The sequence below is a fragment of the Verticillium nonalfalfae genome (genome assembly GCF_003724135.2).
Source record: "Verticillium nonalfalfae strain VnAa140/NRRL 66861 chromosome Unknown scaffold_14, whole genome shotgun sequence".
NCBI classification, from domain to species: domain Eukaryota; kingdom Fungi; phylum Ascomycota; class Sordariomycetes; order Glomerellales; family Plectosphaerellaceae; genus Verticillium; species Verticillium nonalfalfae.
In genome coordinates, this window is record NW_021167239.1 from 259273 (window position 1) to 284178 (window position 24906).

Sequence of the window (24906 nt, forward strand, 5' to 3'; positions counted from 1 at the left end):
GCGAAGAGTCCGGGGGCACTGACCCAAAAAGTCAGGTACCATTGTCGCCAGAACGGGTGCGAGTCGTGGTGCAGGGCGCATGGTCCGCGACCTTAGGCTCCCAGGGGTTGGACCGCACGAGCGAAGGGGTTGCAGCTTGACGTCTGGGCTTCATCTTCTTCGGACGCGGATCCGCCGATGGTTTGTCGAGGTCCCCGTCTAGGTCGCTCGCTGCCCACCCCTCCCATCAGTTTCTGTGGATTCTGTGGCATGCTCAAGCACATGGCTGTGGAACAGCAACGTTCTCTGGCACGCGAATTGCTCAGAAGGGAGAGAGCTTTGGCTCGTGGGGCCAATGCCATCAATGGCTTCGATTGCATGTAGCTAGCTTGGCCCAATCTGTCAATTGAAGACCCCAACTCGTCTGCAGTACAGTGAGGGATCGATATTGAGTGCCACAGCTGACTCGCTTCAACAGCGACCGCTGAGCGGGAGTGTCGCTGGTAAATGACGAATTGTCGCGAGGTTCACCTTTCCAGGTCGGCCCTGGCCGAGGTAAGCGACGAGATCGCTGCCGGGGGAGAAGCTCGACAGCGTCGATGCGTCGCGCTGGGGGTTTCGAAGACAAGGAGCCCCAAGGCAAACCGCTGGCCGTTCCGAGGCAGATGTGCCGGGATGTCGACGTTTGGCCACCTCCTGAGAAGGGCTGCCCTACTTGCCGTGCTACGAGCCGTCCGTCACGAACAAAAATGGCCTGCAGCAGCGTCCAGCGATGTTGCTTGCGAGGAATGAAGGAACCAAGAGCATGAAGCAGCCGGCCCTGAACGCTGTGACACTCTCCTGCACCATTACAGGGGTCTTTGCGTCTCAGCATTGAAGAGCGGGTTTCAAACCAGGCCGCCGGGCAAGGGTCCCGCCTGTTCCCGTGCACTCCAGCGTCGACTGCCGCTGTCTGTGTCTGATCGGTCGCAGAACCGCGTCATGATTGGCTACGAGCTGGCCAGTGGTCCGGAATGTGGGTGAGATCGAAGGGGGAAGACTGGCATCGAGGCTCAATATCGTCGTCTCTCCTGGTGAACCTATCTATCGTGCCTGCTTTTTTCGCCGAGCCTGTCAGAAGGGGAAGCAGCCGCCCGCGACAGCCCTCTCGAGAGACGCAAGAGGGCAAAGGCTGTTCCAGTCTCTCATTCAGTGGTGTTTTTCAGACGTAAGGGAAGGATGCCAAGGAGGTCGATCGTCCGTGTCACTACCATCAAGAGAGAGTCAGTCAACAAGCGATACAGGCTGGCATCTATTTGTCAGTGGCCCTGCCCTACAGGCTGGGCGCAAACCATTTTGCTGAGAACCATGGCTGCGGTGTTACCGACCCGTCATTTGGGAAACTTTCACAAACGTCATGCTTATGCTGCCGAAAATCGTGCCAAATACCGAGTGCATAGCAGAGTCATACACGCGGCCACAGCCGGCCTTTCCTTGCCAGGAGGACACTTCATGCCAGCACTCGGCTCCGGATCGCTCCTCAGAATGGCGCCTGTGTGGTTTATCGTCTGTTTAACCTGAAGCTCGCGGGACAAGCCTCGAGACAATTGAGGTACGGCCTTGGCGTCTGGAAACACGGTGGGGACGATCCGAATCACGGCCACTCGCCTGCGTGTTGTTGGCGAGGCACAGCCTGGCCCACGTCCAGCTTCACAGCATCAGATGATGACTGTGGCAGTCGTAGCGCAAAAGCTGTCCAACTGGAATTTCACCTTCCGTTTGTCCCGCCGGGTCATGTTTCACGAAGGTCGGGTCCGCGTCTGCTCCGTCAGTCGGGTGGAACGGCAGGCGCACAGAGAGGGAATTCATTGAGAAGACGAAAAGGCGCGTGTTTCGTTTCGTGAGGACAAAGGGCCTGTGATTGCGGATACTACGAACTGCCAAGGCTTTGTGAGCGCAGCAAGGTCCCGGTATTGATTCACAGGATGTCCAGTTCCCTGCGTCCTGATCCCACGTAGCTTGGCATCATCGATGCTGGAAGTAAAGTCACATTGGGCAAGGTCGGGTAATGCTGATCATCAGCAAACCAACCAAGAACTGGTGGACTGGGAGCATCAAAGTGCGAAGTAGGTGGTCGTGTCTTGTGATCAGCCGTGACTGGTCGTCACGACCGAGGTATCAAATGGCTGCGATGCTCAAGCTGGCACAACATGTCTGCAGAGTCCTCATGTTCCGTGGCTGATGCCTCGGTGACATGATGAGCACCTTAATCCCGGGGCAGCGGTAGCAACCGTCCTCGTCGGGACTGGTGTCCCGCGACACCTTCGCAGCAGCAGGTGGGATCTGCGGGGGACGGGACCGGGTGATCTCGCGACGCGGAGGCCATTCCCGGCACACCATTCCGCGTGAGCGACCTTATCTGATGTGGGCTCGGCGAGGGTCGGGTAGGTCGTTTGTAAGTTGGTGGTATTGGGGAACTGCGGGAAGTACGTAATGGATCGATCTCAGCCGTAACGTCGGGTGTGGAGAACAAGACTCACACAACGGCGGAAGGGATGTGGTCATTGATGGATAAGGTAGATGGAGATGAGCTGTGAGCACGCTTCGTAATGTAGGGACATCACGAACCCAAATCATTGTCAGTGAACAACCAACCACTCCATGTAAGGAGGGACCTCGGACTTGGCTCGGAACCCAGGTGGTGGACCCAGACCATATTTCTCCGATATATTGCCGGCATTGGTACCGAATATGCAGGAAGGCATAGGCGGCAAACCCGTCTGAAAACTCAGTGGCGAGAGCAAGCGCTCCAGTCATGCGGCAGGCACACTTGCGGGCACGCAGGGCAGTAGGATCCACCAGAGCTCCTCTGCGGCGTGGCACTTGCCTACACTCACCTGCTCCTACTACTTCTTCGCACCTGCATAGGTAGGAACCAAGATGGGATGGATGGAACCAGCAACTGTTCGGCGACGACACGCTGCCGCTCCCCTTGGTCCGGGGCAATGCTGGTGACATGTTTGTTCAGTCGCGGTCTACCGGCTCATTCGTAGTGGCAGGTACAGCCTTGCTGAAAATGCCGGCCCGGTGGTCAAAGCTCCTGCTCTTCCGCGATCGCGCTGCATCTTCCCTGCAGCAAAATTTTAAACAGCGAAAATTGAGAGCGAAGAACAGGGCGCACGCCAAGCATGCGCGGCGGTCCGTCAGCTGTAAATTCCACGGCCTGGCCCTTTCCCTGACCCTGTCTCAAGCGCTACCAATCACTGTGTCACAGTGATAAACGGTGCTGGCAAGAGTCATCAAGAATCACCCGCGCTGCTGGAGCACGTTGTCTGCCCAGCACTCCCGGTCCAGTCAGGATTCGGTTCTGTCCCGGCGTCACACTAACTGGGCCACCCTACCTTAGGTACCTTGAGGTAGCTTACCTTACCTGGCTTGCCTTGCCTTATCCTTGGGTCCAGTGACCCTAAATTCCCTCTTCTTGTGGCGCCTCTCCTTAGGACATATTTTTTCTCCCACCTCATCGTTAACCTCCCTTCCAACGACGGGACTGACGTTCCCCTTTGCCAATTGGAGCCATGGCTTCTTCCTCCCGCGCCATGAGTGCGCTGCGTCCCGTCCAGTTCGCTCCCCGAGCCTCGTCGATTTCGGCTTCGTCGGTTGCGACCACAAGGGCTTTCGCGACGTCATCACAGAGGACTCTCAAGTTCGTCCCGACCTCGAGGCCTCACGCGCCCTCCATCGCCAGGCAAACGACCCTCGCGCGCCAGTTCCAGCGTGCTTACGCCGATGCCGCTCCCCTGCCGCCTCCCCAGAAGCCCGGCAAGGTTCGCACCACCTTCAAGTGGCTCTGGCGATTGACCTACCTGTCGGCCATCGGCCTGACCGTCGGAGTTGGCTACACAATCTACGTCGACAGGAACCCCCAGCCTCAATTTGAAGCGGACCCGACCAAGAAGACCCTCGTCGTCCTCGGTATGCCCAACCATGTCCGCGGTATACGTGTGACCAAAGCTGACTGACACGCAACAGGCACCGGCTGGGGTTCTGTCTCCCTCCTGAAGAAGCTCGATACCGAAAACTACAATGTCATCGTCATCTCGCCCCGAAACTACTTCCTCTTTACGCCCCTGCTGCCTTCGTGCACTACGGGTCTGATTGAGCACCGTTCCATCATGGAGCCTGTTCGCGCCATTCTCCAGCACAAGAAAGCCGCCGTCAAGTTCTACGAAGCCGAGGCTTCCTCCATCGACCCGGAACGCAAGGTTGTCATGATTACCGATAACTCCGAGGTCAAGGGTGCCACTTCCCAGACTGAGATCCCTTACGATATGCTTGTCATTGGCGTCGGCGCCGAGAACGCCACCTTCGGCATTCCTGGTGTCCGCGAGAACTCGTGCTTCCTCAAGGAGATCAACGACGCTCAGTCGATTCGCAAGAAGATCATGGACTGTGTCGAGACCGCCGCTTTCAAGGGTCAGACCAACGAGGAAATCAACCGCCTGCTGCACATGGTTGTCGTTGGCGGCGGCCCCACCGGTGTTGAGTTTGCCGGCGAGCTTCAGGACTTCTTCGAGGATGACATCAAGCGTCTCGTGCCCGATATTGCTGATCGTTTCAAAGTCACCCTGATCGAGGCCCTCCCTAATGTGCTTCCGTCCTTCTCCAAGCAGCTGATCGAGTACACTGAGAACACATTCAAGGAGGAGAAGATTGATATCCTGACCAAGACCATGGTGAAGAACGTTACCGACACCACCGTCGAAGCTGTCGGCACCAACCCCGACGGCTCCAAGAAGACCATCGTCATCCCCTACGGTCTCCTTGTCTGGGCTACCGGCAACGCCGTGCGCCCCATTATTAAGGAGCTCATCAGCAAGATCCCCGCCCAGAAGGATTCTCGCCGCGGTCTCGCCGTCAACGAGTACCTCGTCGTCCAGGGCACCCGCGATATCTGGGCTATTGGTGACTGCGCTGTCGCCGGCTACGCCCCTACTGCCCAGGTCGCCGGCCAGGAGGGCAGCTTCCTCGCCCGCCTGTTCAACAACATGGCCAAGACCGAGGAGCTCGAGAGCAAGGTGCGTGAGCTCAGCAGCAACCTCAACGTTAAGCCTGGTAACTCGGCCGAGGCGGCGCGCGAGATCGAGGCCTGCGAGCGCCAGCTCCGCCGCATCAAGGACGTCAAGCCCTTCCACTACACCCACCAGGGCAGCCTGGCTTATATTGGCAGCGAGAAGGCTGTCGCCGACGTCAGCTGGTGGAACGGCAACATTGCCAGCGGTGGCAGCTTGACCTTCCTCTTCTGGAGGAGCGCTTACCTCTCCATGTGCTTCAGCAGTAAGTGATCCTTCCTACCAGCACGACCTCCAACTTGCAACTTGCTCACACATTCGCAGCTCGTAATCGTCTCCTCGTCATCATTGACTGGCTCAAGTCCAAGGCGTTTGGCCGTGATGTCTCCCGGGAGTAACGGATGCCCAGAAATCCTCTTCAGCAACAAAGAATGTGGATGCCGCCTCCCCTTTCCCTTATGGTTTCTTTTTTCCTCATCGGTGTTGGAGCTAGATAGCCGGACCCGGTCGGCCGGCTGGCGGCATGAACTATAGATGTGGCAGTAGCGCACAAGCTGCCAACCCAAGTGTACAAGGTGTAATGGTACAGTTTTGGAACGTGGAAGTATGATAGCCGCTGCTCGTCACTGTGATTTTCTGGCTTGGTGAAAGTTGATGTTGAAGACATGATGCTGGACAGCTTTCCAAGGTGGGTATGGCCTCCCATGACAGCAAGGTCGAACCCGAAAGATCGACGGCTTCCCTTGAATCGCTAGTCGACATCTACGTGCCGAACAAGGCCACTTACTGTATTGATTGCAGTCGTAAGCATGGGAGATGTCTATCCCGCTAAGCATCGCGTACAACAGACTTGGATGAGCTAATACGAGGCAGCATCGAGGCTTGCACACTGCCACAGCACATAGTTTCAGTAGGCCTTGAATTGATGCGAGTCATCTGTCGTAAATCCATGTTCCGAGCGGCCGTGCCACCGCTGGCCGGATCTTTTGGGAGCATTCAACGGGCCGTGCGCCCCTGCCAAGTCCGAAGTAAAGAACTCCGCCCATTTCAGGGCGACAAGGTGGACTACTGTATGAAGGTGGCATCATCAGGCCGACAAGGCACCGCGGTTTCCGCCAAATTGTAACAGGCTGTTCTTCTCATACATCTTCTCCCTAGACCTGTGCTTGCAGTGGTCTTCGCCCTGGCTGCCAGCGTCAAAGTCTTCGTCCGAATGGCCTCAACAACTGCTTGTCGACAAGGACCGCCCCCCCCACCGTAATAATCGTGGAGGCGACACAGTGCGGCGCTCAGACCCTGCAGTTTCCCGACTGGCGGGGACAGTGGAGACCGGGGCAGGGAGGAGTCCATGTTAAGCCGTATTCTGCCAGGTCGACCGAGATTATGGTCTAGGGTACCGGATAGTCCATGGCATGATGTAGGCTCACGATCATGGACACACTGCTTTGCCCTGCATATGTAACCCGTGGTGCAGCGGACAAAGGTGGCAGCTGGGGCCCAGAACTGGGATATCCAAAGCACGGACACATCGAATGTTGCGTGGAATGTTCCGCTCGAATGTCAAATGCGAGTGTCAACTATGACTGGCATCGTCTATTAAGTCCGGGACAAGGCGGTCAACAGCTGCTGTTTCTCAGGTCACATGAGACGTCGGATTTTGAAGTCGCCAATATCCTGCGATAGAGACAGTCCGCGTCTCCTACTACTGGCAACATGAATAAACTACACCTATCCTACGAGCTATATTAATAGGCCGTGACTTGCATACACAGCATTTATGACCAATCACGGACGTTTCAAAATTGAGCATACGTCCCAGCCTGAAAATTCCATCCAGGCTGCCAGCATCAGGGGCTGGCGGCAGCAGCTTGCGAAGGTGAAGAGATCAGGTTCCTATGCCGATTTATGATTTACTGGTACGCGCTGGATGTCCAGGTACAACTGCCATAGGCTATCACTTGTGACACTCAGCCCAGAATGCTTCCAAGTGGAAGCATAACCGTTCTCTTTAACGGTTGTCTTAAATGTGTGCGTGCGATTCTGGGCTTGCTGGTTGGATTGCATTGAAAGCGGGTTTTAAACCTATCTACAGGATAGGCTAGATGGACGTTGTTGGGCACTGTACATGTTGACTGAAGTGCGTCATGGCTTCAATGGCTAATTCGTCATGAAAGCCTGGATCTGACAACATATCACAGACGCAGGCCACCGGCGCGAAAGATCGGCGCAAGCCGGAGCCTCTCGTCCTGGCAAGATGCCTGAAAGCTCGATATATGTGAATGCGCTGTGGCGCTGTGCGAAAGCGAAGGCAAGCCCCGTCAGTCAACAGTGCTGATGAAGACACGGGTGCGGTGGTATGCGCATGTACAGACGGACGCACGGTGTGGTGTAAATGTACGAGCGAGACTTGTGTAATACAAGCGCCAGGGAGCTAGTCGGCATGCTGGCGGACTCTGGATTGTCTTACCGAAACGTCTGCCGTGCTGGCGAAGGTTATCAGATGCTAAGGGTGATGCGCTGAAAGATAGTTGGGCTCGTCCTTTCTGACGCAATTACAGCCGATCTACAAGCCACGAAGCAACAGGCTGGACCATTTCCTAGTCGAGCAACAGACCTTATCAGGGCCGTAGTTGGATACCAGCAAACCATGCCCAGTGGCTACGAGGCCTGGCATAAAGAGCAGCAGTTGGAAAGGTCACAATGTGGCTGGTTGGTAGTTGTACTTCTCGACAGCATCTTCGTGTGACAATCAAGACAGCTGTGATGACATTATGGACACGGTCACACGACGTAAACAGAGGAATGGCGATACAAATACCAGTGGCACACAGCACACGGCTACGCCCGCCATCCGCCGTCAAACAAAAGCAACGGAGCATTTTGCAGTGTGAGATGGGTGTCTCGGCTGGGTGTGTAGCCGCCGCTTCCTGCCCTCGACGACAGACAGGGTAGGAAAAGCAACCTGCGGATCCAGGCTGCTGGTGCAGAGCAGTAACAAGAAAGCTGCAAAACACCGAATGACGAAACGGCGGGTTTGGAGTGGCAGCCAAGAGTCAGGCAAAGCCTGCGAGACGCGGGGCTAAGTCTGCCTGACACTGTCTGAAGGTTGCTAGCATCGGGCGACGGTGGCAGCATGCCCGCTCGATTCACACGAAACCTTGAAGCCACCCGTCTTTCGGTGGTGATAGCGTCGGGATCAAATCACAGTCCGGATCCGCTCGATAATGCCCTCAGACGGTTTGGCTCAGTCAATGGCGATGCTCGCCTCCAATGGATTTGAGCGCATTGTCGAAAAAACAAGTACCGGAGGGATTCCATTGGCAATTTCGTCGTGATCGGTTTGGCGGAAGAAGGCAGTCTACTACTACTCCTCCGCCTGCTTACAAACAAGACTACACGTATCTACCTTAGGCACCCTGGCTGAATCTATCATGCTCCTTTTGAGTTGATCGCTACCGACGCAAGCTTGCCCAAAAAAAAACGCCCCCACCTTCCACATCTCCCCGATGAGGCCGGCTCTCAAGGCATGGACCCCGTTGCACGAGTACTGCTATCCAGGAAATGCGCGGGGAACCGTGACTGACTGTACCCGCGTCATCTCTGCAAGGCGTTAGGCTTCTGGATTGTGAAAGGTCTTGCTCCACGCCCAAGTCAGCATTCTCGAGAGGCGTTACATAGGGTCAAAGATGTGCCGAATGCACACTTGAGGTACCACGTACCTGCTAACCATGGAGCTCCCACCCCGGCAAGTCATCCACGATCCGCCATTCACTAGTGCCTGCCCCAGGGATGTGGTAGATCACCTACAGTGTGTATAGCACCACGAACGCACTGCTGACAACCGTGATGCCTGCGACTTTCCAGCCAGTCTGCAGCCCGCTGGAGTGCTTGCATCGAGGGGAGAGAAGGGCGCCCGGCACTGTCCACGCTAGCAATGCCAATCTCTCCGTGTCGCAACCAAATTCACCCCCCTCGCAAAATTCCATGATCCTCCACCGAAAAACCCGCTTGGCCGTTACCCTCACCTTTCCAGACCAAGCTCGGCCCCGCCTCGTCTCCTGCTGGGTCGTCATTCGTTGCGTCTCCAGTCCTCGATGTCTTTAGTGCTTGTGCTTTACGCTCGTCTCGTCTTCCGCCCCCGTCTTCTCCATCGGGCATCAGGCCTTCGAATTCTACGATACGACAAGAGTGTGCAGTCCTGACGGAACGATTGCCCCTAGCACACCATTGCAGCAAGCATTGCACTGGCCAGACGAATCGTCATTTTTGTTGGCGAGAGCATCGAGCTTGGAGTCTTTCCGGGGCAGGGGATAGACACAGGGCACCATCCGGGCCATCGTGCGCGGCCCTACAGTCAATTATTGGACAGTCCCCCGCTTCCCCTTTTGGCCAACAAGCGAAGCAGCAGGTCGGTAGGCGTTGATCGCATGGGAGCTCCAGCGGGAACAAAGGAACCGAAGCTACCTACCTGCCGCAGGCATCGCGGAGGACCATAATTATCCTGTGCGTCCAGGCTGTCGCTGGCTTTTTGCCAAGGGGTGGAAATAAAACCCGGCAAGCTCTGTCAAACCCTGCTTCGACAGAGCTGTCGTCTCTGCTTTTCAAGCTGGCTCGACTACCTAGGTACCTAAGAAGCAAAGCAGACAGCTCTGGGTACCCATCCGAGGCCCGCAAGTCTTCGCGTACCCATCTCCCACGTCCCGGCGTCCTGACAACCTGTACGCACGCACTCGGGGACCTTTTCTTATTTTTCCTACCCGAGCAAGGCATGCAGCAGGTGCAGTAGGCTTGCCTCGATTTGGGTGTCCTCCCAGCGCAACCCCCAGCTGCGAGCACCAGCCAGTCCCAACGCCGTCCCCCCCGAGCCGTCCCCACTCTCCACCATTGACAAGCCAGCCAGGCCACCAGACCACCCAGGGCCACCCCCAGCTAATCATTTCCCTCTTGCCCAGAAGCTGATCTTACTGGCTCGCGCGCGAACCCCCCTCCCCTGAGCTTGCATTCCCCCTTCCCATCTCATCCCCCATCAGCCAACACTGGACCGTGTGGACTGGGCCACCCACCGCCGCAACCACCACCTCTCTTTTCTTTCCTGTCCTCTCCACTGAGACTTCGCCAATTCAATTCCATCGACGACCTCCTCCGCCGCCCACCCCCCCGTTGCCCAACGATCGACGAACAACCGCCCTTCCCCTCCTCCCATCTCTCACCCTCTCCGAGTCGTTCACACACGTCCGATCTTCGTCGCCATGAATTCGCAATCTCCAAACGACGTGTCGCCCGAGGCGATGCAGGCGCGCATTCAACAGGCGCGCCGCGAGGCTGAAACCCTGAAGGACCGCATCAAGAGGAAGAAGGATGAGCTTGCCGACACCACACGTCAGTTCGCCCCCCCCTTGTCGTTCATATACCCATCTCCCGTCGAGATGCTGTCCGCCCGGCGACTCTGTCGCGTCGTCTGAGAGAACCCCCACTGACAATTGACAACAGTTCGATCCGTCGCCCAACAAGCCCACGAGCCGATCCCTAGGGGCCAGCTCATGAAGGCCAAGCGTACCCTCAAGGGCCACCTCGCCAAAATCTACGCCATGCACTGGTCGACCGACCGCAGGCACCTCGTTTCCGCTTCGCAAGACGGCAAGCTCATCATCTGGGACGCCTACACCACGAACAAGGTCCACGCTATTCCCCTGAGATCCTCATGGGTCATGACTTGCGCCTACGCCCCTAGCGGCAACTACGTCGCCTGCGGTGGTCTCGACAATATCTGCTCCATCTATAACCTCAACCAACAGCGCGATGGCCCCACGAGGGTCGCCCGCGAGCTCTCTGGCCACGCCGGTTATCTCTCTTGCTGCCGCTTCATCAACGACCGGAGCATACTGACGTCCTCTGGAGACATGACTTGCATGAAGTGGGACATTGAGACGGGACAGAAGGTTACTGAGTTCGCCGACCACCTCGGCGACGTCATGAGCATCAGCCTCAACCCGACAAACTCCAACACCTTCATCTCCGGTGCCTGCGATGCCTTCGCCAAACTCTGGGACATTCGTGCCGGAAAGGCGGTTCAGACTTTTGCCGGTCACGAGTCAGATATCAACGCAATCCAGTTCTTCCCGGACGGCCACTCATTCGTCACGGGCTCCGACGATGCCACCTGCCGACTGTTTGATATCCGTGCCGACAGGGAGTTGAACCTCTACGGCGTATGTACCCTGTTCCCCACAGCGATGGCCTCCCTCCAACGCGAACCCTTGCTGACAAATCGTCCACGTACAGTCCGAGTCTATCCTCTGTGGCATCACCTCCGTCGCAACCTCCGTCTCCGGCCGCCTGCTGTTTGCCGGCTACGACGACTTTGAGTGCAAGGTCTGGGACATCACCCGAGGCGAGAAGGTCGGTTCGCTCGTCGGCCACGAGAACCGTGTCAGCTGCTTGGGTGTCAGCAACGACGGCATCAGTCTGTGCACAGGCTCTTGGGATTCTCTTGTGAGTGTTGTGTCTATGAAACTATGTTTGTTCCCTACGTTGCTAACCTCAGCGTAGCTCAAAATCTGGGCGTACTAGAATCGCCTCGACAAAACGGAAGCACCACAAAATACTTTCTGGAAACACCGGTCCCAGTGCTCGCAACTCCCTGCTAATCCCAACACGAGTGGCTTTTCCATCGCCACCTAATTGCCGACCTCTACGCCACCTACCCCCCCTTTCTAATGCGCGAGTGCTGGCGCAGCCGGGACGAAGTCACGATACACCTGCTCATAACCGCCTCTCGCTTCTCCTCCTCCACAACGCTATCGGCTGCAGCAACCCTCCGCCATTGACGTTGCACTGTTGGCGACCCTCTGCACCATAGTTATATTTCTCTCCCTTACTAGCACTCAGACCGCTAGTATCGACGACTGTATCACACTTGAGAGGTTTTCCCATGTTCTCTTTTTTTTCAATCCATGTACGCTTCATAAGTCTCCCCGTTATGCCTGTCGCCGACGACGATGGGATAGTTGAGGGAGATTGCAGGACCGAGGCGTTGATACCCCCCTTTCACCAAAATCAGCCCTTTCACGTCCGACGCTCGCGCTTCCGACCTCTCCTGGGCTTGTCCACGCGCATCGGCAAGTTAGCACGACAAGGGTCAATGGTTACACCTATCCCTCAAACGCTTCTACCAGTCCTCTTCCACGGATCCCCTAACTGCGATGGGTGGCTCTTAGGTCAACCAACTCCGATTCTCTTCGTTGCGCGTCACGAGACAGTGTGCTGAGCCATGCGGCATTTCCTTGACTGTTTCTTCCGGAGAAGTGTTGAATGCCCGTTAGACGAAGAGGTGCTATTCTGCGATTTGTCGAAGGAAGGCCTGCTGCTTAGTGCGAGGAGGGGGGGAGACCCGACCGTTGGTCTCGGCGTGGCTATAGGGTTGGCGCATGGACGACAGGCACGGCGGCTCGGAATGGTTGAGGCGGCTGTGGCGACGACAACGACGCGGAAGAACACCAGCTCGCGGGTATGAAGGAATGCCCGTGACGGACGGGGGACAAAGAGCGATGATGGGAAGACAGCCTATGTTTTAGTCGTTTTGTTTTGTGCTGTTGTTTTATTTGTTTTGGTGTTAAGCGCCCGCCGTCTGCCTGTCGTCGTTACATGTCTGCCTGTACTATAGTAGCTCGTGCTAAATGCCTGATTCGTCACTGACCAGCTTCCTATGTTTTGTCGGCCCAGCGTGATGCCATGCTGATGACGATGCCTTTACTTCGCTTGCAAGACACGAGGACTCTAGTTATGCCGTGTCCGTGGTCGGGTAGATGCTGTGGAACAGGAGCATATAGAAGAGGGGGGTGGGGTTCATTTTTTTGCCGTCGGGGCCAAACGGGGCACCCAACCTAAACTGCTGCTTCTGAAGTAGGTGGCCGAGAGGTTGTGCTCGTGAGACTCTCGGGGGTGCTCCCGGTCATGTTAGAGGGCTTGGTACAACCTTGGAACCCAAATTGAGTGGTGGATATACGAAAAGATAAATATCGTGGGTACTGTGAATTGCATGTTCTGCAGGACCAACGACTTGATGTGATGATGGAGGTGCCCACCTCGAGTACCTTCTCGTCGCAAAGTCAGTTATCACGTATTGATATCAGAGAATGGAGAGAGGACGCTTCTATGGTGTTGATGTTATAATATAAATACGTCGGAGGTCTTGGTTTCTCCTTCAATTTTCATTCTTCTACAGAAGAGCCCAGATTCAAAAGTTGGTATCAGCCAGTCCTTGCCTCGTTTCTTTAGGGAAGCTGACCTTGTGAAGTAATATGTTTACCACGAGAACTTGCGCTATGAGTATCCTTTTCTCTTACAAACTGCTTGAAAGATGAAGTCGCATCAAAAGAGATCCTCGTTGCTCGGCTTTTCAGCCACAGGGAGGAAGTACAATGCAACAAGTCACTCTTCTATCCAGGCGCAAAAGTATCAACCTCTATAGGAAAATGCATCGACCATGGACAAAACCTCGGGTAAAATACCGCAGACTCTGAATTCTTAGTTTTTGAAAATCATCTGGAGAATATACTCAGTGTCATTCAATGCCAAGTATAAATATGACATGTTATCAGTCAAAGAAAAGAACAGAAAAATAGGAAGCACGCCAGTTCCAACGTTTTGAGCGCATAACGTTGGAGCTCAACCGCTCGAAGTCGCCGGCTGATGTTTAACTTTCCCCTCCCCTCTCTTTGATTCCCTCGTCCACGTAAGACGCAAACGAATAAATATTGTGAACATTAACAAGACGACAGCCGTCCATGAATAATTCGACGTATGCCATGTATCAAGAGTCGCCCAGAATGAGCATGTCATGAGGATCGTGAGATGACTAGACACCTCCAGGAAAAATTCCTCAAGCCTCGTGTAACAAGGTTCCCAAGCATCCCTTTGAACCCGAACTTGATCTCAGTACAAGCAAGCGCCCCACAAGCCGTATACCGCCTTCATAATCAGGTTTAGCGCTGCTACATTTGTTAACCTTGCCAGTACCTAGAGTCTACCTCATTCTAACGTAATCCATCTGAGGTCCTCGCTATAAACCCAGTACGCCTGATGTCATTAGGTAGGCTGCAGTACTATAGCTTATTGTGAATGTACTGTGGGCTAGGTGCATAATTTGATTAGCTGTCAAGCTCATTTCTGCCACGTTAGTTGGGTCCTTCTAGTACGTATTTTTTGTACCTGAGATCAATTTCGGGTTCAAAGGGATAAAGCTAGGAGAGCAAATAAGTCATCCCACTGGGTGCAAGACTACGTGTTCCCGATGCCTGGGTACAGGGGGGGCTTATAGCAGCTAGGATCACGTCGCTCAGAGATAACTCCTTACCTTTCGAAAACTTGGCACGATGCATCAACCTACGCATGGGCAGCATGAGTATCCCAATGTCGGTCAGGCGATCATCTGCACCGGACGTCATACCGTCTCGAGGTCAGAGTCACGTTTGGGTTTCTGACCCGGGTGAAGCGACCTGTTAACGACCTGTGCAGTGGCTCCAGTGAGCTTGCTTGGCTTGGTCCCGTCCATCAAGTCGCGTAGTGCTCGATCCCAGCAAATGAGCGAAAGTATATCTACCCCGAGAAGCGGCGATGGACTTGGTTGGATAACATGGGTATCATGGGTATCGAAGCACCAGACGGATCATCACTATGAAACATCTAAAAAGAAGTATAGCAATAGCCAGCGTGGCACAGCTACATGCAGCACATGTGTCAGAATTTTGCCAGTCCCATAGACCCAATATTGACAGAGGCAGTTGGCGCATCTAGCGATCAACGACAGCAAGCCGGCGAGGTTGTACTCCGCCTGATTTTATCTTGCTACGCCGACCCATTGTTCAATGCAGGGTACGTCGGGCTCACCGCGTTGATCGCGCTCAGAAGTGCAGAGTATAGGGCGAAGCAGGCTTCGAGACTGACTAATGGGGTAACACCCTTGTTGTAAGGCCCGTGGCTGTTCCACAGGGGTGATGAGCGAGTCAAAAGACCAGATGTCCATTAGTGAATGCGAGGTGAACAAATTTGGAGATGGCTGATGGAGGCCGACACGGAAAGCATGAAACAAAGGCATGAAACACGGCAACGTGTTCTGGTTCGCCAACAATATCGGTATTGCGTTCTGCCTTCTGCCATTCCATTATCCCGTCCGATGTTTTGCTGGGTTTAAGGAGGACATCATTTTGAACGAAGGGGCCCTTTTTGGGACTGGCGATCTGGGGCAGACCCGAAGTTGCGGATGACCGACAGCAGCGCATGACTCGGAGGGGTATATCCGGGACAAGTCATCAAGGCATGATAACAGCGAATCGCGTTGTATGCGACCACGACTCTGACGTTTTCAAGGGCGAGGCTGGTCGGCCTGTTCTGGCGTACAGGGCGAGATGAACGGAGGAAGAGCCAAGGCACAACCCAATTACTGGATGTTGGTCGTTAACAGAAGACCAGCAGATCCTCACCGAGCCAGGGCTTTGCATAGACGTCATCTATGCACCGGAGATGGCCTGAGAAGCAATGGCCGGGTATTTGTCTATACATAGCGTATGGAAATTCGGCTTCCTCACTCGACAATGGATGGCGATTTGAGCGCAATTCGATCGGTGTCCCATGCTGCCACTAGCCTGCTTGCAACATCAGCGTGCATTGCTAGAGAATAAGATGCTCACGCAACACGAGGCCACTCTCGAAGGCAGGAACATGCTGTAAGAAAGGACAGCACCAATCGGCATTGAGGCCACGAGGAGGCAGCTTGGCAATTACCAGTAGGAGGTCCCAAGCAGGCAAGCCAGACGCAACCACATGGAACTGGAGGCCGCTAATCCCAGCGGACCACGCGCTGTGGCCGGGGGCCCTGCCAAGTACTGCACATGCCCCAGCCTCTGCAGATCGGCGGCCTGGCCACCTGGTTCTCGCTCACAATGGTGAGGTGCTGGACGCATGTTTGGTGCTTGGCTGGTCAGGCAGCTCATCATCATTCGTACTCTACGTCACCCCCCTGATCAGACCAGGTACCAAATAGACCACATGAAACTATCCCACCCAGAGGCAATGCGGTGGCGAGAAGCAAGCCGAGGGAGCCAGCAGGGTTGGCCAGGCCGACTTGGCCGCCCTGCATCTCCATGAGATCCAAGGGGACAAAGGTACGATCTACAGTTTACGGACGAGGAGAAACTGAGTGAGCAGCGAGATCCCATTGTCGCCGGCTGATGAGAGCCTTGATTCTGAAACAGCCTGACGCAAGCGCAGGGGCTGCCATCCTTGCCCCGCCTCTTCTGACTCCCGCGCGCCTCCGATCGCCGCTTGCAACAACTTTCTCGACCTCACCGCCGCACCGCGCGCGCTCGGGGCAGGGTTCTCTCACAGCCCCTGAAGCCCCTCCCTGCCTCCTTTGCACTCTCGGTCACCGCCGGCTCCACTGCTTCGAGAAGTTCTTCGGCGGCGCTCTGCCCGGATGGCGGCCCCCACCCTTCCCCCTCTATCCCCCGCTGGCATGGCCATCCTGTCCAAGTCCTGTTGCGTTGGAAACAAGACGACTCCCACCACCTTGCTTTACCGTCCTGCCCCTTACCTCGCCGTCGGACCATCCGCCCACGAGTCTCTGCTCCTGCCACACCCTACAGGCCCCCTCCTATTAAAAGATCCTCCCCTCCTCCCCGTGCCCACCTGCCCGTCATGGCCGACCTGACCCCAGCCCAAGAAGAATTCAACGACCTCGTCGCAAAGAACGCAAGAGAGACCAGTCGTGTACACCCCGAAGACCGCGACGACACCAATCCGCGCGACAGTCACGAACTAGACGAAGAAGACTCATACCGCGCCTCCCAAATCGACGCCGCCATGCGCATTCAACCAGCTGATCGCGACCTCAAGCTGCCCCCGGCAAGCTTCGACGCTGGCAGAACCACCGGTGTCAAGGGCGTCATTGCTGATGCGCGCAACTACGAAGAGGCTCGCAAGACTTCCTTCATCACGCGCGCAAAGAGCACCGTCAGGCGATCCATCTTCGGTCTCGAGAGCCTGCAGAGCGCCCCGACCCCGAAACAACAGCAGCAGGACAGCGAAGACGAGAGCCATGCGAGCGACTCGCCTGACGAGGAGGCATTTCTACAACAGTGGCGCGAGAGCCGACGGCGCGAGCTGGAGAGCGATGCCAGCAAGTCCGTAAGGAACCGCAGGACGAGCCCTAGCGTCAGGATTTACGGGCGACTGGACGAGGTCGACGCACTTGGGTACCTCGACGCGATCGAGAAGGTTGGACGCGACACAACTGTTGTCGTCTTTGTATATGACCACGAGGTATGTCATCCGTTTCACTCGAGGCTCGGTGCCGAGCCGCATACTGACAGAGGCCCAGTCGGACGTCTCAGAAACGATTGAATCAGCTCTGCGGCCCCTTGTTCGGCAGCATACGGCCATCCACTTTGTCAAGGTGCACTATCTCGATATTGAATTTGACAACGCCGCAGTGCCCTCTATTCTCGCCTACAGGAATCAGGGCGACATGTTCGCCAACCTGACAGGCATCATCGAGATGATTCCCGACGACGAGCCATTCGGCCGCGACACGTTGCGGAGGCTGTTCGAGAAGCACGCCATCCTCTGAGGCCTTTCCATGTCTGATTGCGACGGTCTTGACGATCGCCGCTTGTACTACCATGACTGCGATGCATTGATGCTTTCCTTGGCTACCTCCTTCTCCTCCGCAACGATACCCCCTGTAGCCGCGGACACGGGTGGCGCCTCGTTTTGCCGGCACAACTGGGCGCGTCACACTCGCTGTGGTCTGTCCCTGCTTCTCGTCTTTTTCTTTTCTTTTGCGGATTTCCTGTAACTCCTTCGCATGTCATAGATAGCGCGTTGGTATCGTCCCCCCCCACGGAACATGATTTTGTTTGGAGGGTAGTAGTCGGGATACTGCTCGCGAGCGGGCAGCGCACGTCGCTATTCTAGCAACAGTGTAGTGTGTTTCACCAGCTGTGGACAAGGCGTTGGGAGGAATGGATTGGCGAGGTCCGAGGGAAGAGGTCCGTCATCCGGCTACTGATTTGTCACTTGGCTGTTCTTGTCTTATGCAGATTCTGCCTGCTACTTCTTTAGGTAATGAGCGATACTTCATGACCATGGCTGCATGGAAATTTGCTTTACCGCTTGATGTCGCCTGACGCGGGCGGTCCCTTGAAGCATGTCATTGCCCCTTAGGTATGCACTGAGGACCCCAATCCAGCCTCTATGGTGCAAGCTTGGTTGGCCTCGGACTCGGACGAACCAACCGTTGCCCTTGGTACCTAACGATGCACATGGTCTTCGTTTGCGCAACAACACACGAAGCGCACGAATTGAGTCCTCATCGCTCGCTTCAAAGGCAGACACGGGATGGTGGGGCAGCAGGAGGCAGACACCTACCTTCCCCTCCCCCTCCCCCCCACCATGCGAGGCAACGCCAGCTGGTTATCGATAGCGTTCGATGATGCCATTAGGCAGGCATGGCGTTGACTGCATCGGTATTCGACCAGGCCAAGTCCAGGGGATGCGACTTCCCCTCCTGTTAGCAACATGTCAGACTGTCAGACTGTCAGACTGTCAGAGGGGCCAAGACAGAGGGAGAGCACGAACGAGGCAGCTGCAGCGCCTAACAGTAAGCTCTCACGGTGCATAACGCCTCGGGGAAAGTACCTCGGATTCGATAAGCATCACCTCAGGTACAACAACCATCAGAACAGTGCACACTTTACTGCATTAACATTTCCATGCTTCCTTTGCCTTCCTGCCCGCATTTCCTCTCTCCGTCGACCTCATTCTGGTCTCTTCAACTTACCTGTGCATCCCGCATACTTCACTTGCCGCACCCGTGTCCATCTTTCCGAGGGACCCTTGCACAGTCCGACCAAAGAGACATGGCTGCGACGTGAATCACCTTATCTCTCCCGCCTGTCCGTCTCCAGCCCAGCCCAGCCAGCCCAACCAGAGGCACCGCGTGACATCAAAAGGCGGGCTTCTCACTTTACCTGGCAGAGCTCAGACAAGCTTCTAATCGCTCGTCCCGTGCTTCCCCGCCCTACCTACAGGCTCGGGCACCTCTCCATCTCGCATCAGCAGGTCAGGTGTGCTGCCCCTCTTGTACCATATCCGCCCCCTCCGCCCTGCTGGCTGGCTCTGAGCTGGGCACAAGGCGTCAACATTGTCCTGGTTGGCGTTGCACCGAGCTGTGCTGCGCGGCCTTAGATCGAGGGGTACCTCACCTTCCCGTCGCCTCGGCGTCAGGCAGGCAATAGGCAACACGCTTCACTTGAACGTCCGCACCACTTACGCAACACCCTGTGAACACGAACCGCTGCCAACGCCCCTCCACCGACACCACTCGCTCCATCGACACTCTGCACCTTGAGGGACCAGAACCTTGACGTGACCACCGCCTCCTCTCAACCTTCCGACACATAGTCAGTCGTGTTCCGTCCTCTTCGCCTCAACCTCTGCCTTTCTTCTTCTATTCCCTCCCATACAACAACCTACGAGCCAAGCAACCTGCAACCCCTCTCCGACCCTGCCCCTCCGCCCCGAAACCGCTGCCTGTAAGCATACCTCAAGCCAGGCTGTTCTGTCACCACCGCGACCCCACCATCGACCACCTTTCTCTCACCCTCTCCCTCCCTCCCAGCTTCACTTTGTACCGCCTTGACTTCTCCCCCTCTTTTCATCTTTCTTTCTCTGACAAGTCTTGAGGGACTCTACTGTGGCGCTCCCCCCGGCGACCTTGTCACGTCTGCCATTTCCGTCAATAGCCACCATCAAACGCCCTCTTCTGTTTGAGGGATGACGTGACGGCCGCGAGGGCTGACCCTTGACACCTCGTTATGGAAGAGCAGAAAGTCGACGCCTTTGTCCAGTCGATCGAGCCGAAAGCTGAAAGCCAAGCCCACGTATCTAACGCCCCGCCGCACCTCCAGAGCCGTCTTACCACGTTGTCGTCATCCGAGCCATCACTGCGTTTCCCGAGACCTCAAGTAAACCGACAGCTCGCGAGCTGGGTATTCTCCAGCCATCCCGACATCATGACGCCCACCGAAATGAGCACCAAGGCCAACGAGGCCGAGGACACCATCTTGGGCGAATCCGCTTATGAGTTTATCAACACCGACGACGAGAGCCATGACGGCCCGGACGGCCCTGCCGAGTCTCTCGACTCGTATGAATACACACAGACCGATGACGTTCACAGTTTGGCTGGCACGGAACAGTCGAGCGAGGGCCTCGATACCGACTCGGAAAGCGATGGCGAGGAGCAAGAGCAAGACGAGGAACGACACCAACACGATGAGGAGGCGGAGAAAAAATCACACGCATATGTGGAGGAGAGTCTCAGCAGCCCCTCATCTTCCTGCGATATGACTGCCGACGACGAGTTTCGCCGCTATCCCAACATCGGGAGGCAGATCAACTTTGCAGAGACCGACGCCGGTGCCGATGAAGTCGCCAACATCGAGGTCATGCACACCATTCGGGAGTTGACCATCGGCGAGGCCGCCACTGTCGCCAAGAACATGCACCTCCCCAAGATCCCCGAGCGCCTAACACTCAGCATCCGACAGACCATGGATCACGACTGCTTGGCCATGTCAGCACAAAGGCCCCTTCATGTGCTGTATGTCGGCAACACGAGCCCGCGCCACCGCATTTTGCGTCGCATCTCCACTGCCCTCAACGCGCACAGCCCAGGCCTCATCCGTCCCGTCGGCGGCGGCGAAGGCATCTATAACGTAGTGCCCAACACAATGCCTGGCAACCTCTCGACGCCCTATGAGGAGTTTGTGAAAATGTTCCCCACAAACATAAAGGCTCAAACGTGCACGCATGCAGAAGAGACGGTCTACGTCTCCGACTCGCTACCCGGCGAGACTATTTTCACCATGGCCCTTGAGGATGGCACGACGTACAATTCGGCCCACCCCGCCAACAGCGGCCCCATCGTTGAGCCCACGTACGACCTGCCCCACATCGCCGTCTTCTACATCACGGATCAGGCTGGTGAGGCTACCCTCCGAACGCGCGATGCCGCTTGGGGGTTCATGAACCGCCATGGTGTCCCGTGCATCTTCATCTCCAGCGCACCGGGCTTCGACGAGTCCGCCGTCAGCTGGTCGAAGTATGTTGACCCGGCGGCTATACATCTCCGTCTCGAGTCTTCGAACTCTGCCAATCCAGCGATGCGAATGCCGATCGATCTGGCTTCATTCCTCACCATCGATCCGCGTCAGATGAATCGAAATCTCGCCCACCTCACTGGCCTAGCGGAACGGTCCAAAATCCAAAAGGGCCTCTACAGCCGTGTGGTGATGACCGGCAAGAAGGTGATCAAGGCTTCGATCACCGCCGATTCGCAGGCCGCGAGTATCCTGCAGAAAATCCTAAGCGCCATCTTCGTGCTTGGTCTGGTGTATGGTCTCGACAGCTATCTCTACGGGAACCATTCAGATAGCCCCGCGCCGTACATGAGCTTGCCCAAAACCACGATTCCCGATTTCACGACCTTGGTTCCTGATTCTACATCTGAAACCACGAGCGTCATCAATCTCACGTCGTCAAGCACAGCTGTTGACATTCCACGCATTGTCGCTACACCCGGGAATGTTGCTCTGATGCCATTTTCCAACCTTTTCCCCGACATACTTCCCGACGCTGGTAAGGGGAATATTGTCTGCACAGCCGAACTTTATGGCCAGCACGAGATCCTGATTAAAATACCCGTCGGCACAAAGACTACCTGGCTCAACAAGGATTCCATTACGATTGACGTCCTTCGTGATGGCCAGATAGTCAAGACCAAGTTTTCTTCCGTCGACGAAGGTCTTGTGCTCGATATTCCCAAGCGCGATGCCTATGGTGTTGTAGCGGTCACCGTCGTCACAAACCGCAGGCCGAAGATCAACGAGACACTCGAGGTGGATTTTGGTAGGGGAATCCTCACAGAAGCACTCCACGGCGGCAGGCGTTTGCTGTTTGACCTAGCCAGCACAGCCTCGGAGGCAACGAGCAGCCTGAGAGAGCAGGCCCTCGTCAAGGCTCAGGAAGTCTCGGACTATGGAACAGGGGCCTCGGACAGCCTCAAGTATACCGTTGTCCAAAAGTGGCACGAGATTGAGTCCGACTTGACGGAACGGCTGCACAGGACGGCAGACTTTTCCGACAAGCTTGATCTTTCTGTTGTCACTGCTCAGATTCAGTCGCGCCTTTGGTGGCTCCGCATTCAAGGCAAGATGGAAGAGCACGCCGAGTACGAGAAGAAGGCGAGGGTATTCCTCGCCAAAAGGCGTGACGAGATCCAGAAGGCTGGTCAGTCACGCCGTAAGACACATCGCGATGTATCCGCGTGCCAACCAGGCGGCTCCCGGTGGTCGAAAAAGTGCGGTGACTGACACGACTTTCGATGAGGGTCGACATGATTACACGAATTAGGGCCGCTGGGCGAAATAGCTGATTAGGATTTTCGACATGGCGTTTACGTGTTTCGGTTTTGCAATATGGGAGGTTTTACTGTCACTCCATACATACCACTTTACTGTTTGTCGAAAGGCCCATCTCGAGCCGCCTTTCTCTTCTCTCATACCCACCCCTCCTCTGTCGATGCAGGGGACCCAGAGCTTGAAAGTGGACTCTGAAGGCAAGATTACGGATGCCTGCCCTGGCGTACCCATGGAAAGGAACTCATTCACGGCTGGCGTCTTTCCTCGAGTTTTGCCTAGCTTCTGGGCCGCGAGACTAAAGTATGGGTTCGTTGGCAGTTAATAAAGCAATGAAATGTGATCCGTTGGTTGAATCGCGTGATTGCCAGTGACCACCTACTAACAAGACTCACTAAGGGGGATCGGGGTGGCAAACTGGAGGGCAGGGCAGGTCCATCGGCGACCCCACGATAGCTGCTGTTAGTAGGGAAAACAAGTCGCGGCCCCGCGTGGTGAGAGCGTGGGTAGGTAGGTACCTTGCTCGAAAGGTGTGTCACTCGAACCCGGGTCGGTGTAATTGGGACAGTGCGCTGGACGCAAGGCCCCACTTAATCGCAGGTTGTGAATGAGGGGCTCGATCGCTGCCTCATTTTGGCTCGCCCACTTCGACCTGACATCCATTTGAAAAACATTGCAGCGATTACCTCCATCACGTTTGCGGAAGCTATCTGAGACCCTTACGAATCACCTTTATCACAGTAAGTTTCGATTGCACAGATACTACCCATGCTGCAAGCTCCTCCTTATTTACGTCGATACACGTTCTGCCCCCCCCACCATCAGACATTTTGGGGTGAAAAGGAGGGGCACTGCGCCTAAATCTGGCGGTGATGGCTACCGAGTCTGGAGACTGACGTTCGTTCGCGCCGCAGGACCACAAACTCTCCGAACGTACAACCCCCCCCTCCCCGACCGAACATCATGTCTGCGCCCGAAGCAACCGAGCCCAAGGTCGAGGAGCCTAAGATCGAGGCGCCCAAGGCCGAGGAGACCCCCGCCACTGGCACCGCCGATGCGCCCGCCACCGAGTCCACCGGCGAGGCCGACAAGCCCGTGACGGCCCAGTCTTCCGTCTTCAGCATGTTTGGAGGAGGCGCTAAGAAGGAGAAGAAACCCGAGGACGAGGACCGCGGCGACAACTCTGGCAGCAACAAGGCTCAGCGCGAGGCCGCTGCCGCCGCCGCTGATGACGAACAGGCCCCCGAGTCGGAGGATGTCCACTTTGAGCCCGTCCACAAGCTGACGGAGAAGGTCGAGACGGCCACCAACGAGGAGTCTGAGCAACAGCTCTTCAAGATGCGCGCCAAGCTGTTCAAGTTCATCAAGGAGTCCAGCGAGTGGAAGGAGCGCGGCACTGGCGACGTCCGTCTGCTGAAGCACAAGGAGAATGGCAAGACCCGTCTCGTCATGCGCCGCGACAAGACCCTCAAGGTCTGCGCCAACCACTACAGTGCGTCGAGTCGAGCTCCCACCTCGCTGTGTTGCTTATGCTAACGATACGATAGTCGTCCCCGAGATGAAGCTCTCCCCCAACGTCGGCTCTGACCGCAGCTGGGTCTGGAACGCTGCCGCCGATGTCAGCGAGGGCGAGCCCGAGGCCGCTACTCTTGCCATCCGCTTTGCCAACTCCGAGAGTATGTTGACGTGCTCTTCTCTTACCTTGGAAGCAACTTACTAATCGTCACAGACGCCAACCTCTTCAAGGACGCCTTCCTCCAGGCGCAGAAGGACAACGAGGCGCTCTTCAAGAAGGCCGAGGATGGCGAGGCCTCCACCGAGACCCCCGCCGCAGAACAGTCGTAAACCCTCGTACTCTTCTCAGATGGTCCATGAAGGACGAGGCCCCTGAATCACAGAATCAACATTCCCCTGACACCCTCCCATCACACACACACACACACACACACACACATCACACGTACCGTTGCGAGTCGACACAATCGCTGAGGCTTTTACCCTGACCATCGATGATGCCGAAATGACTCCCATGGGGTGCCAATGAGCTCTGCGAGATGCGCACACAACTGATCATGGTGAGGCTCTCTGGCTGTCGTGGGGCAGAACCCTGTCCTACCAGCCGGACCTGCCGCCCACCAGGCAGTGTAGATAGATTCCCCACCCCCCCAATGACACCATTCCCCATGAACATTGAATCAATAAAAAGAAGACAAGAAAGCCAGTGCGCACGCTGAGGTGCAAGTATTGTGAAATTGATGCGTTGACTTGTATTTCTGGCGTAAAAAATGGTGAGGGGTGTGTGGCGGTTGGTATGTCATGGGGGGTGTGGCGATAGTGGCGCAGTTTTGGCTTCAGCCTTCCCTCCTCCAACGTCACCACGCAACCTGTCCGGCCAACTT

The 24906-nt window shown here is 56.0% G+C and overlaps 6 protein-coding genes across 6 annotated transcripts; 5 read left to right on the top strand and 1 right to left on the bottom strand.

Moving 5' to 3' along the window:
- Positions 1-3536: 3536 nt before the first annotated feature.
- Positions 3537-5428, top strand: NDE1_1 (NADH:ubiquinone oxidoreductase; the record flags this gene model as incomplete). Its single annotated transcript, XM_028636085.1, has 3 exons — positions 3537-3933; positions 3991-5295; positions 5355-5428. 3 exons carry the CDS (start codon positions 3537-3539, stop codon positions 5426-5428), a joined length of 1776 nt encoding a protein of 591 aa, XP_028497847.1.
- Positions 5429-8993: 3565 nt separating this feature from the next.
- Positions 8994-9367, bottom strand: D7B24_001867 (uncharacterized protein; the record flags this gene model as incomplete). The annotated part of the gene is made up of 2 exons (XM_028636086.1): positions 8994-9202; positions 9256-9367. 2 exons carry the CDS (start codon positions 9365-9367, stop codon positions 8994-8996), a joined length of 321 nt encoding a protein of 106 aa, XP_028497848.1.
- Positions 9368-10279: 912 nt separating this feature from the next.
- Positions 10280-11600, top strand: GPB1 (guanine nucleotide-binding protein subunit beta 1; the record flags this gene model as incomplete). Its single annotated transcript, XM_028636087.1, has 4 exons — positions 10280-10409; positions 10521-11239; positions 11313-11522; positions 11580-11600. 4 exons carry the CDS (start codon positions 10280-10282, stop codon positions 11598-11600), a joined length of 1080 nt encoding a protein of 359 aa, XP_028497849.1.
- Positions 11601-16724: 5124 nt separating this feature from the next.
- On the top strand, positions 16725-17655 carry D7B24_001869 (uncharacterized protein; the record flags this gene model as incomplete). The annotated part of the gene is made up of 2 exons (XM_028636088.1): positions 16725-17348; positions 17407-17655. The coding sequence occupies 2 exons, from the start codon at positions 16725-16727 to the stop codon at positions 17653-17655; spliced, it is 873 nt and encodes a 290-aa protein (XP_028497850.1).
- A 2248-nt stretch (positions 17656-19903) lies between these two features.
- D7B24_001870 (uncharacterized protein) lies at positions 19904-22462 on the top strand (the record flags this gene model as incomplete). The annotated part of the gene is made up of 1 exon (XM_028636089.1): positions 19904-22462. The coding sequence occupies one exon, from the start codon at positions 19904-19906 to the stop codon at positions 22460-22462; it is 2559 nt and encodes an 852-aa protein (XP_028497851.1).
- A 1008-nt stretch (positions 22463-23470) lies between these two features.
- On the top strand, positions 23471-24352 carry YRB1 (Ran GTPase-binding protein yrb1; the record flags this gene model as incomplete). Its single annotated transcript, XM_028636090.1, has 3 exons — positions 23471-23999; positions 24055-24183; positions 24237-24352. 3 exons carry the CDS (start codon positions 23471-23473, stop codon positions 24350-24352), a joined length of 774 nt encoding a protein of 257 aa, XP_028497852.1.
- Positions 24353-24906: the final 554 nt, after the last annotated feature.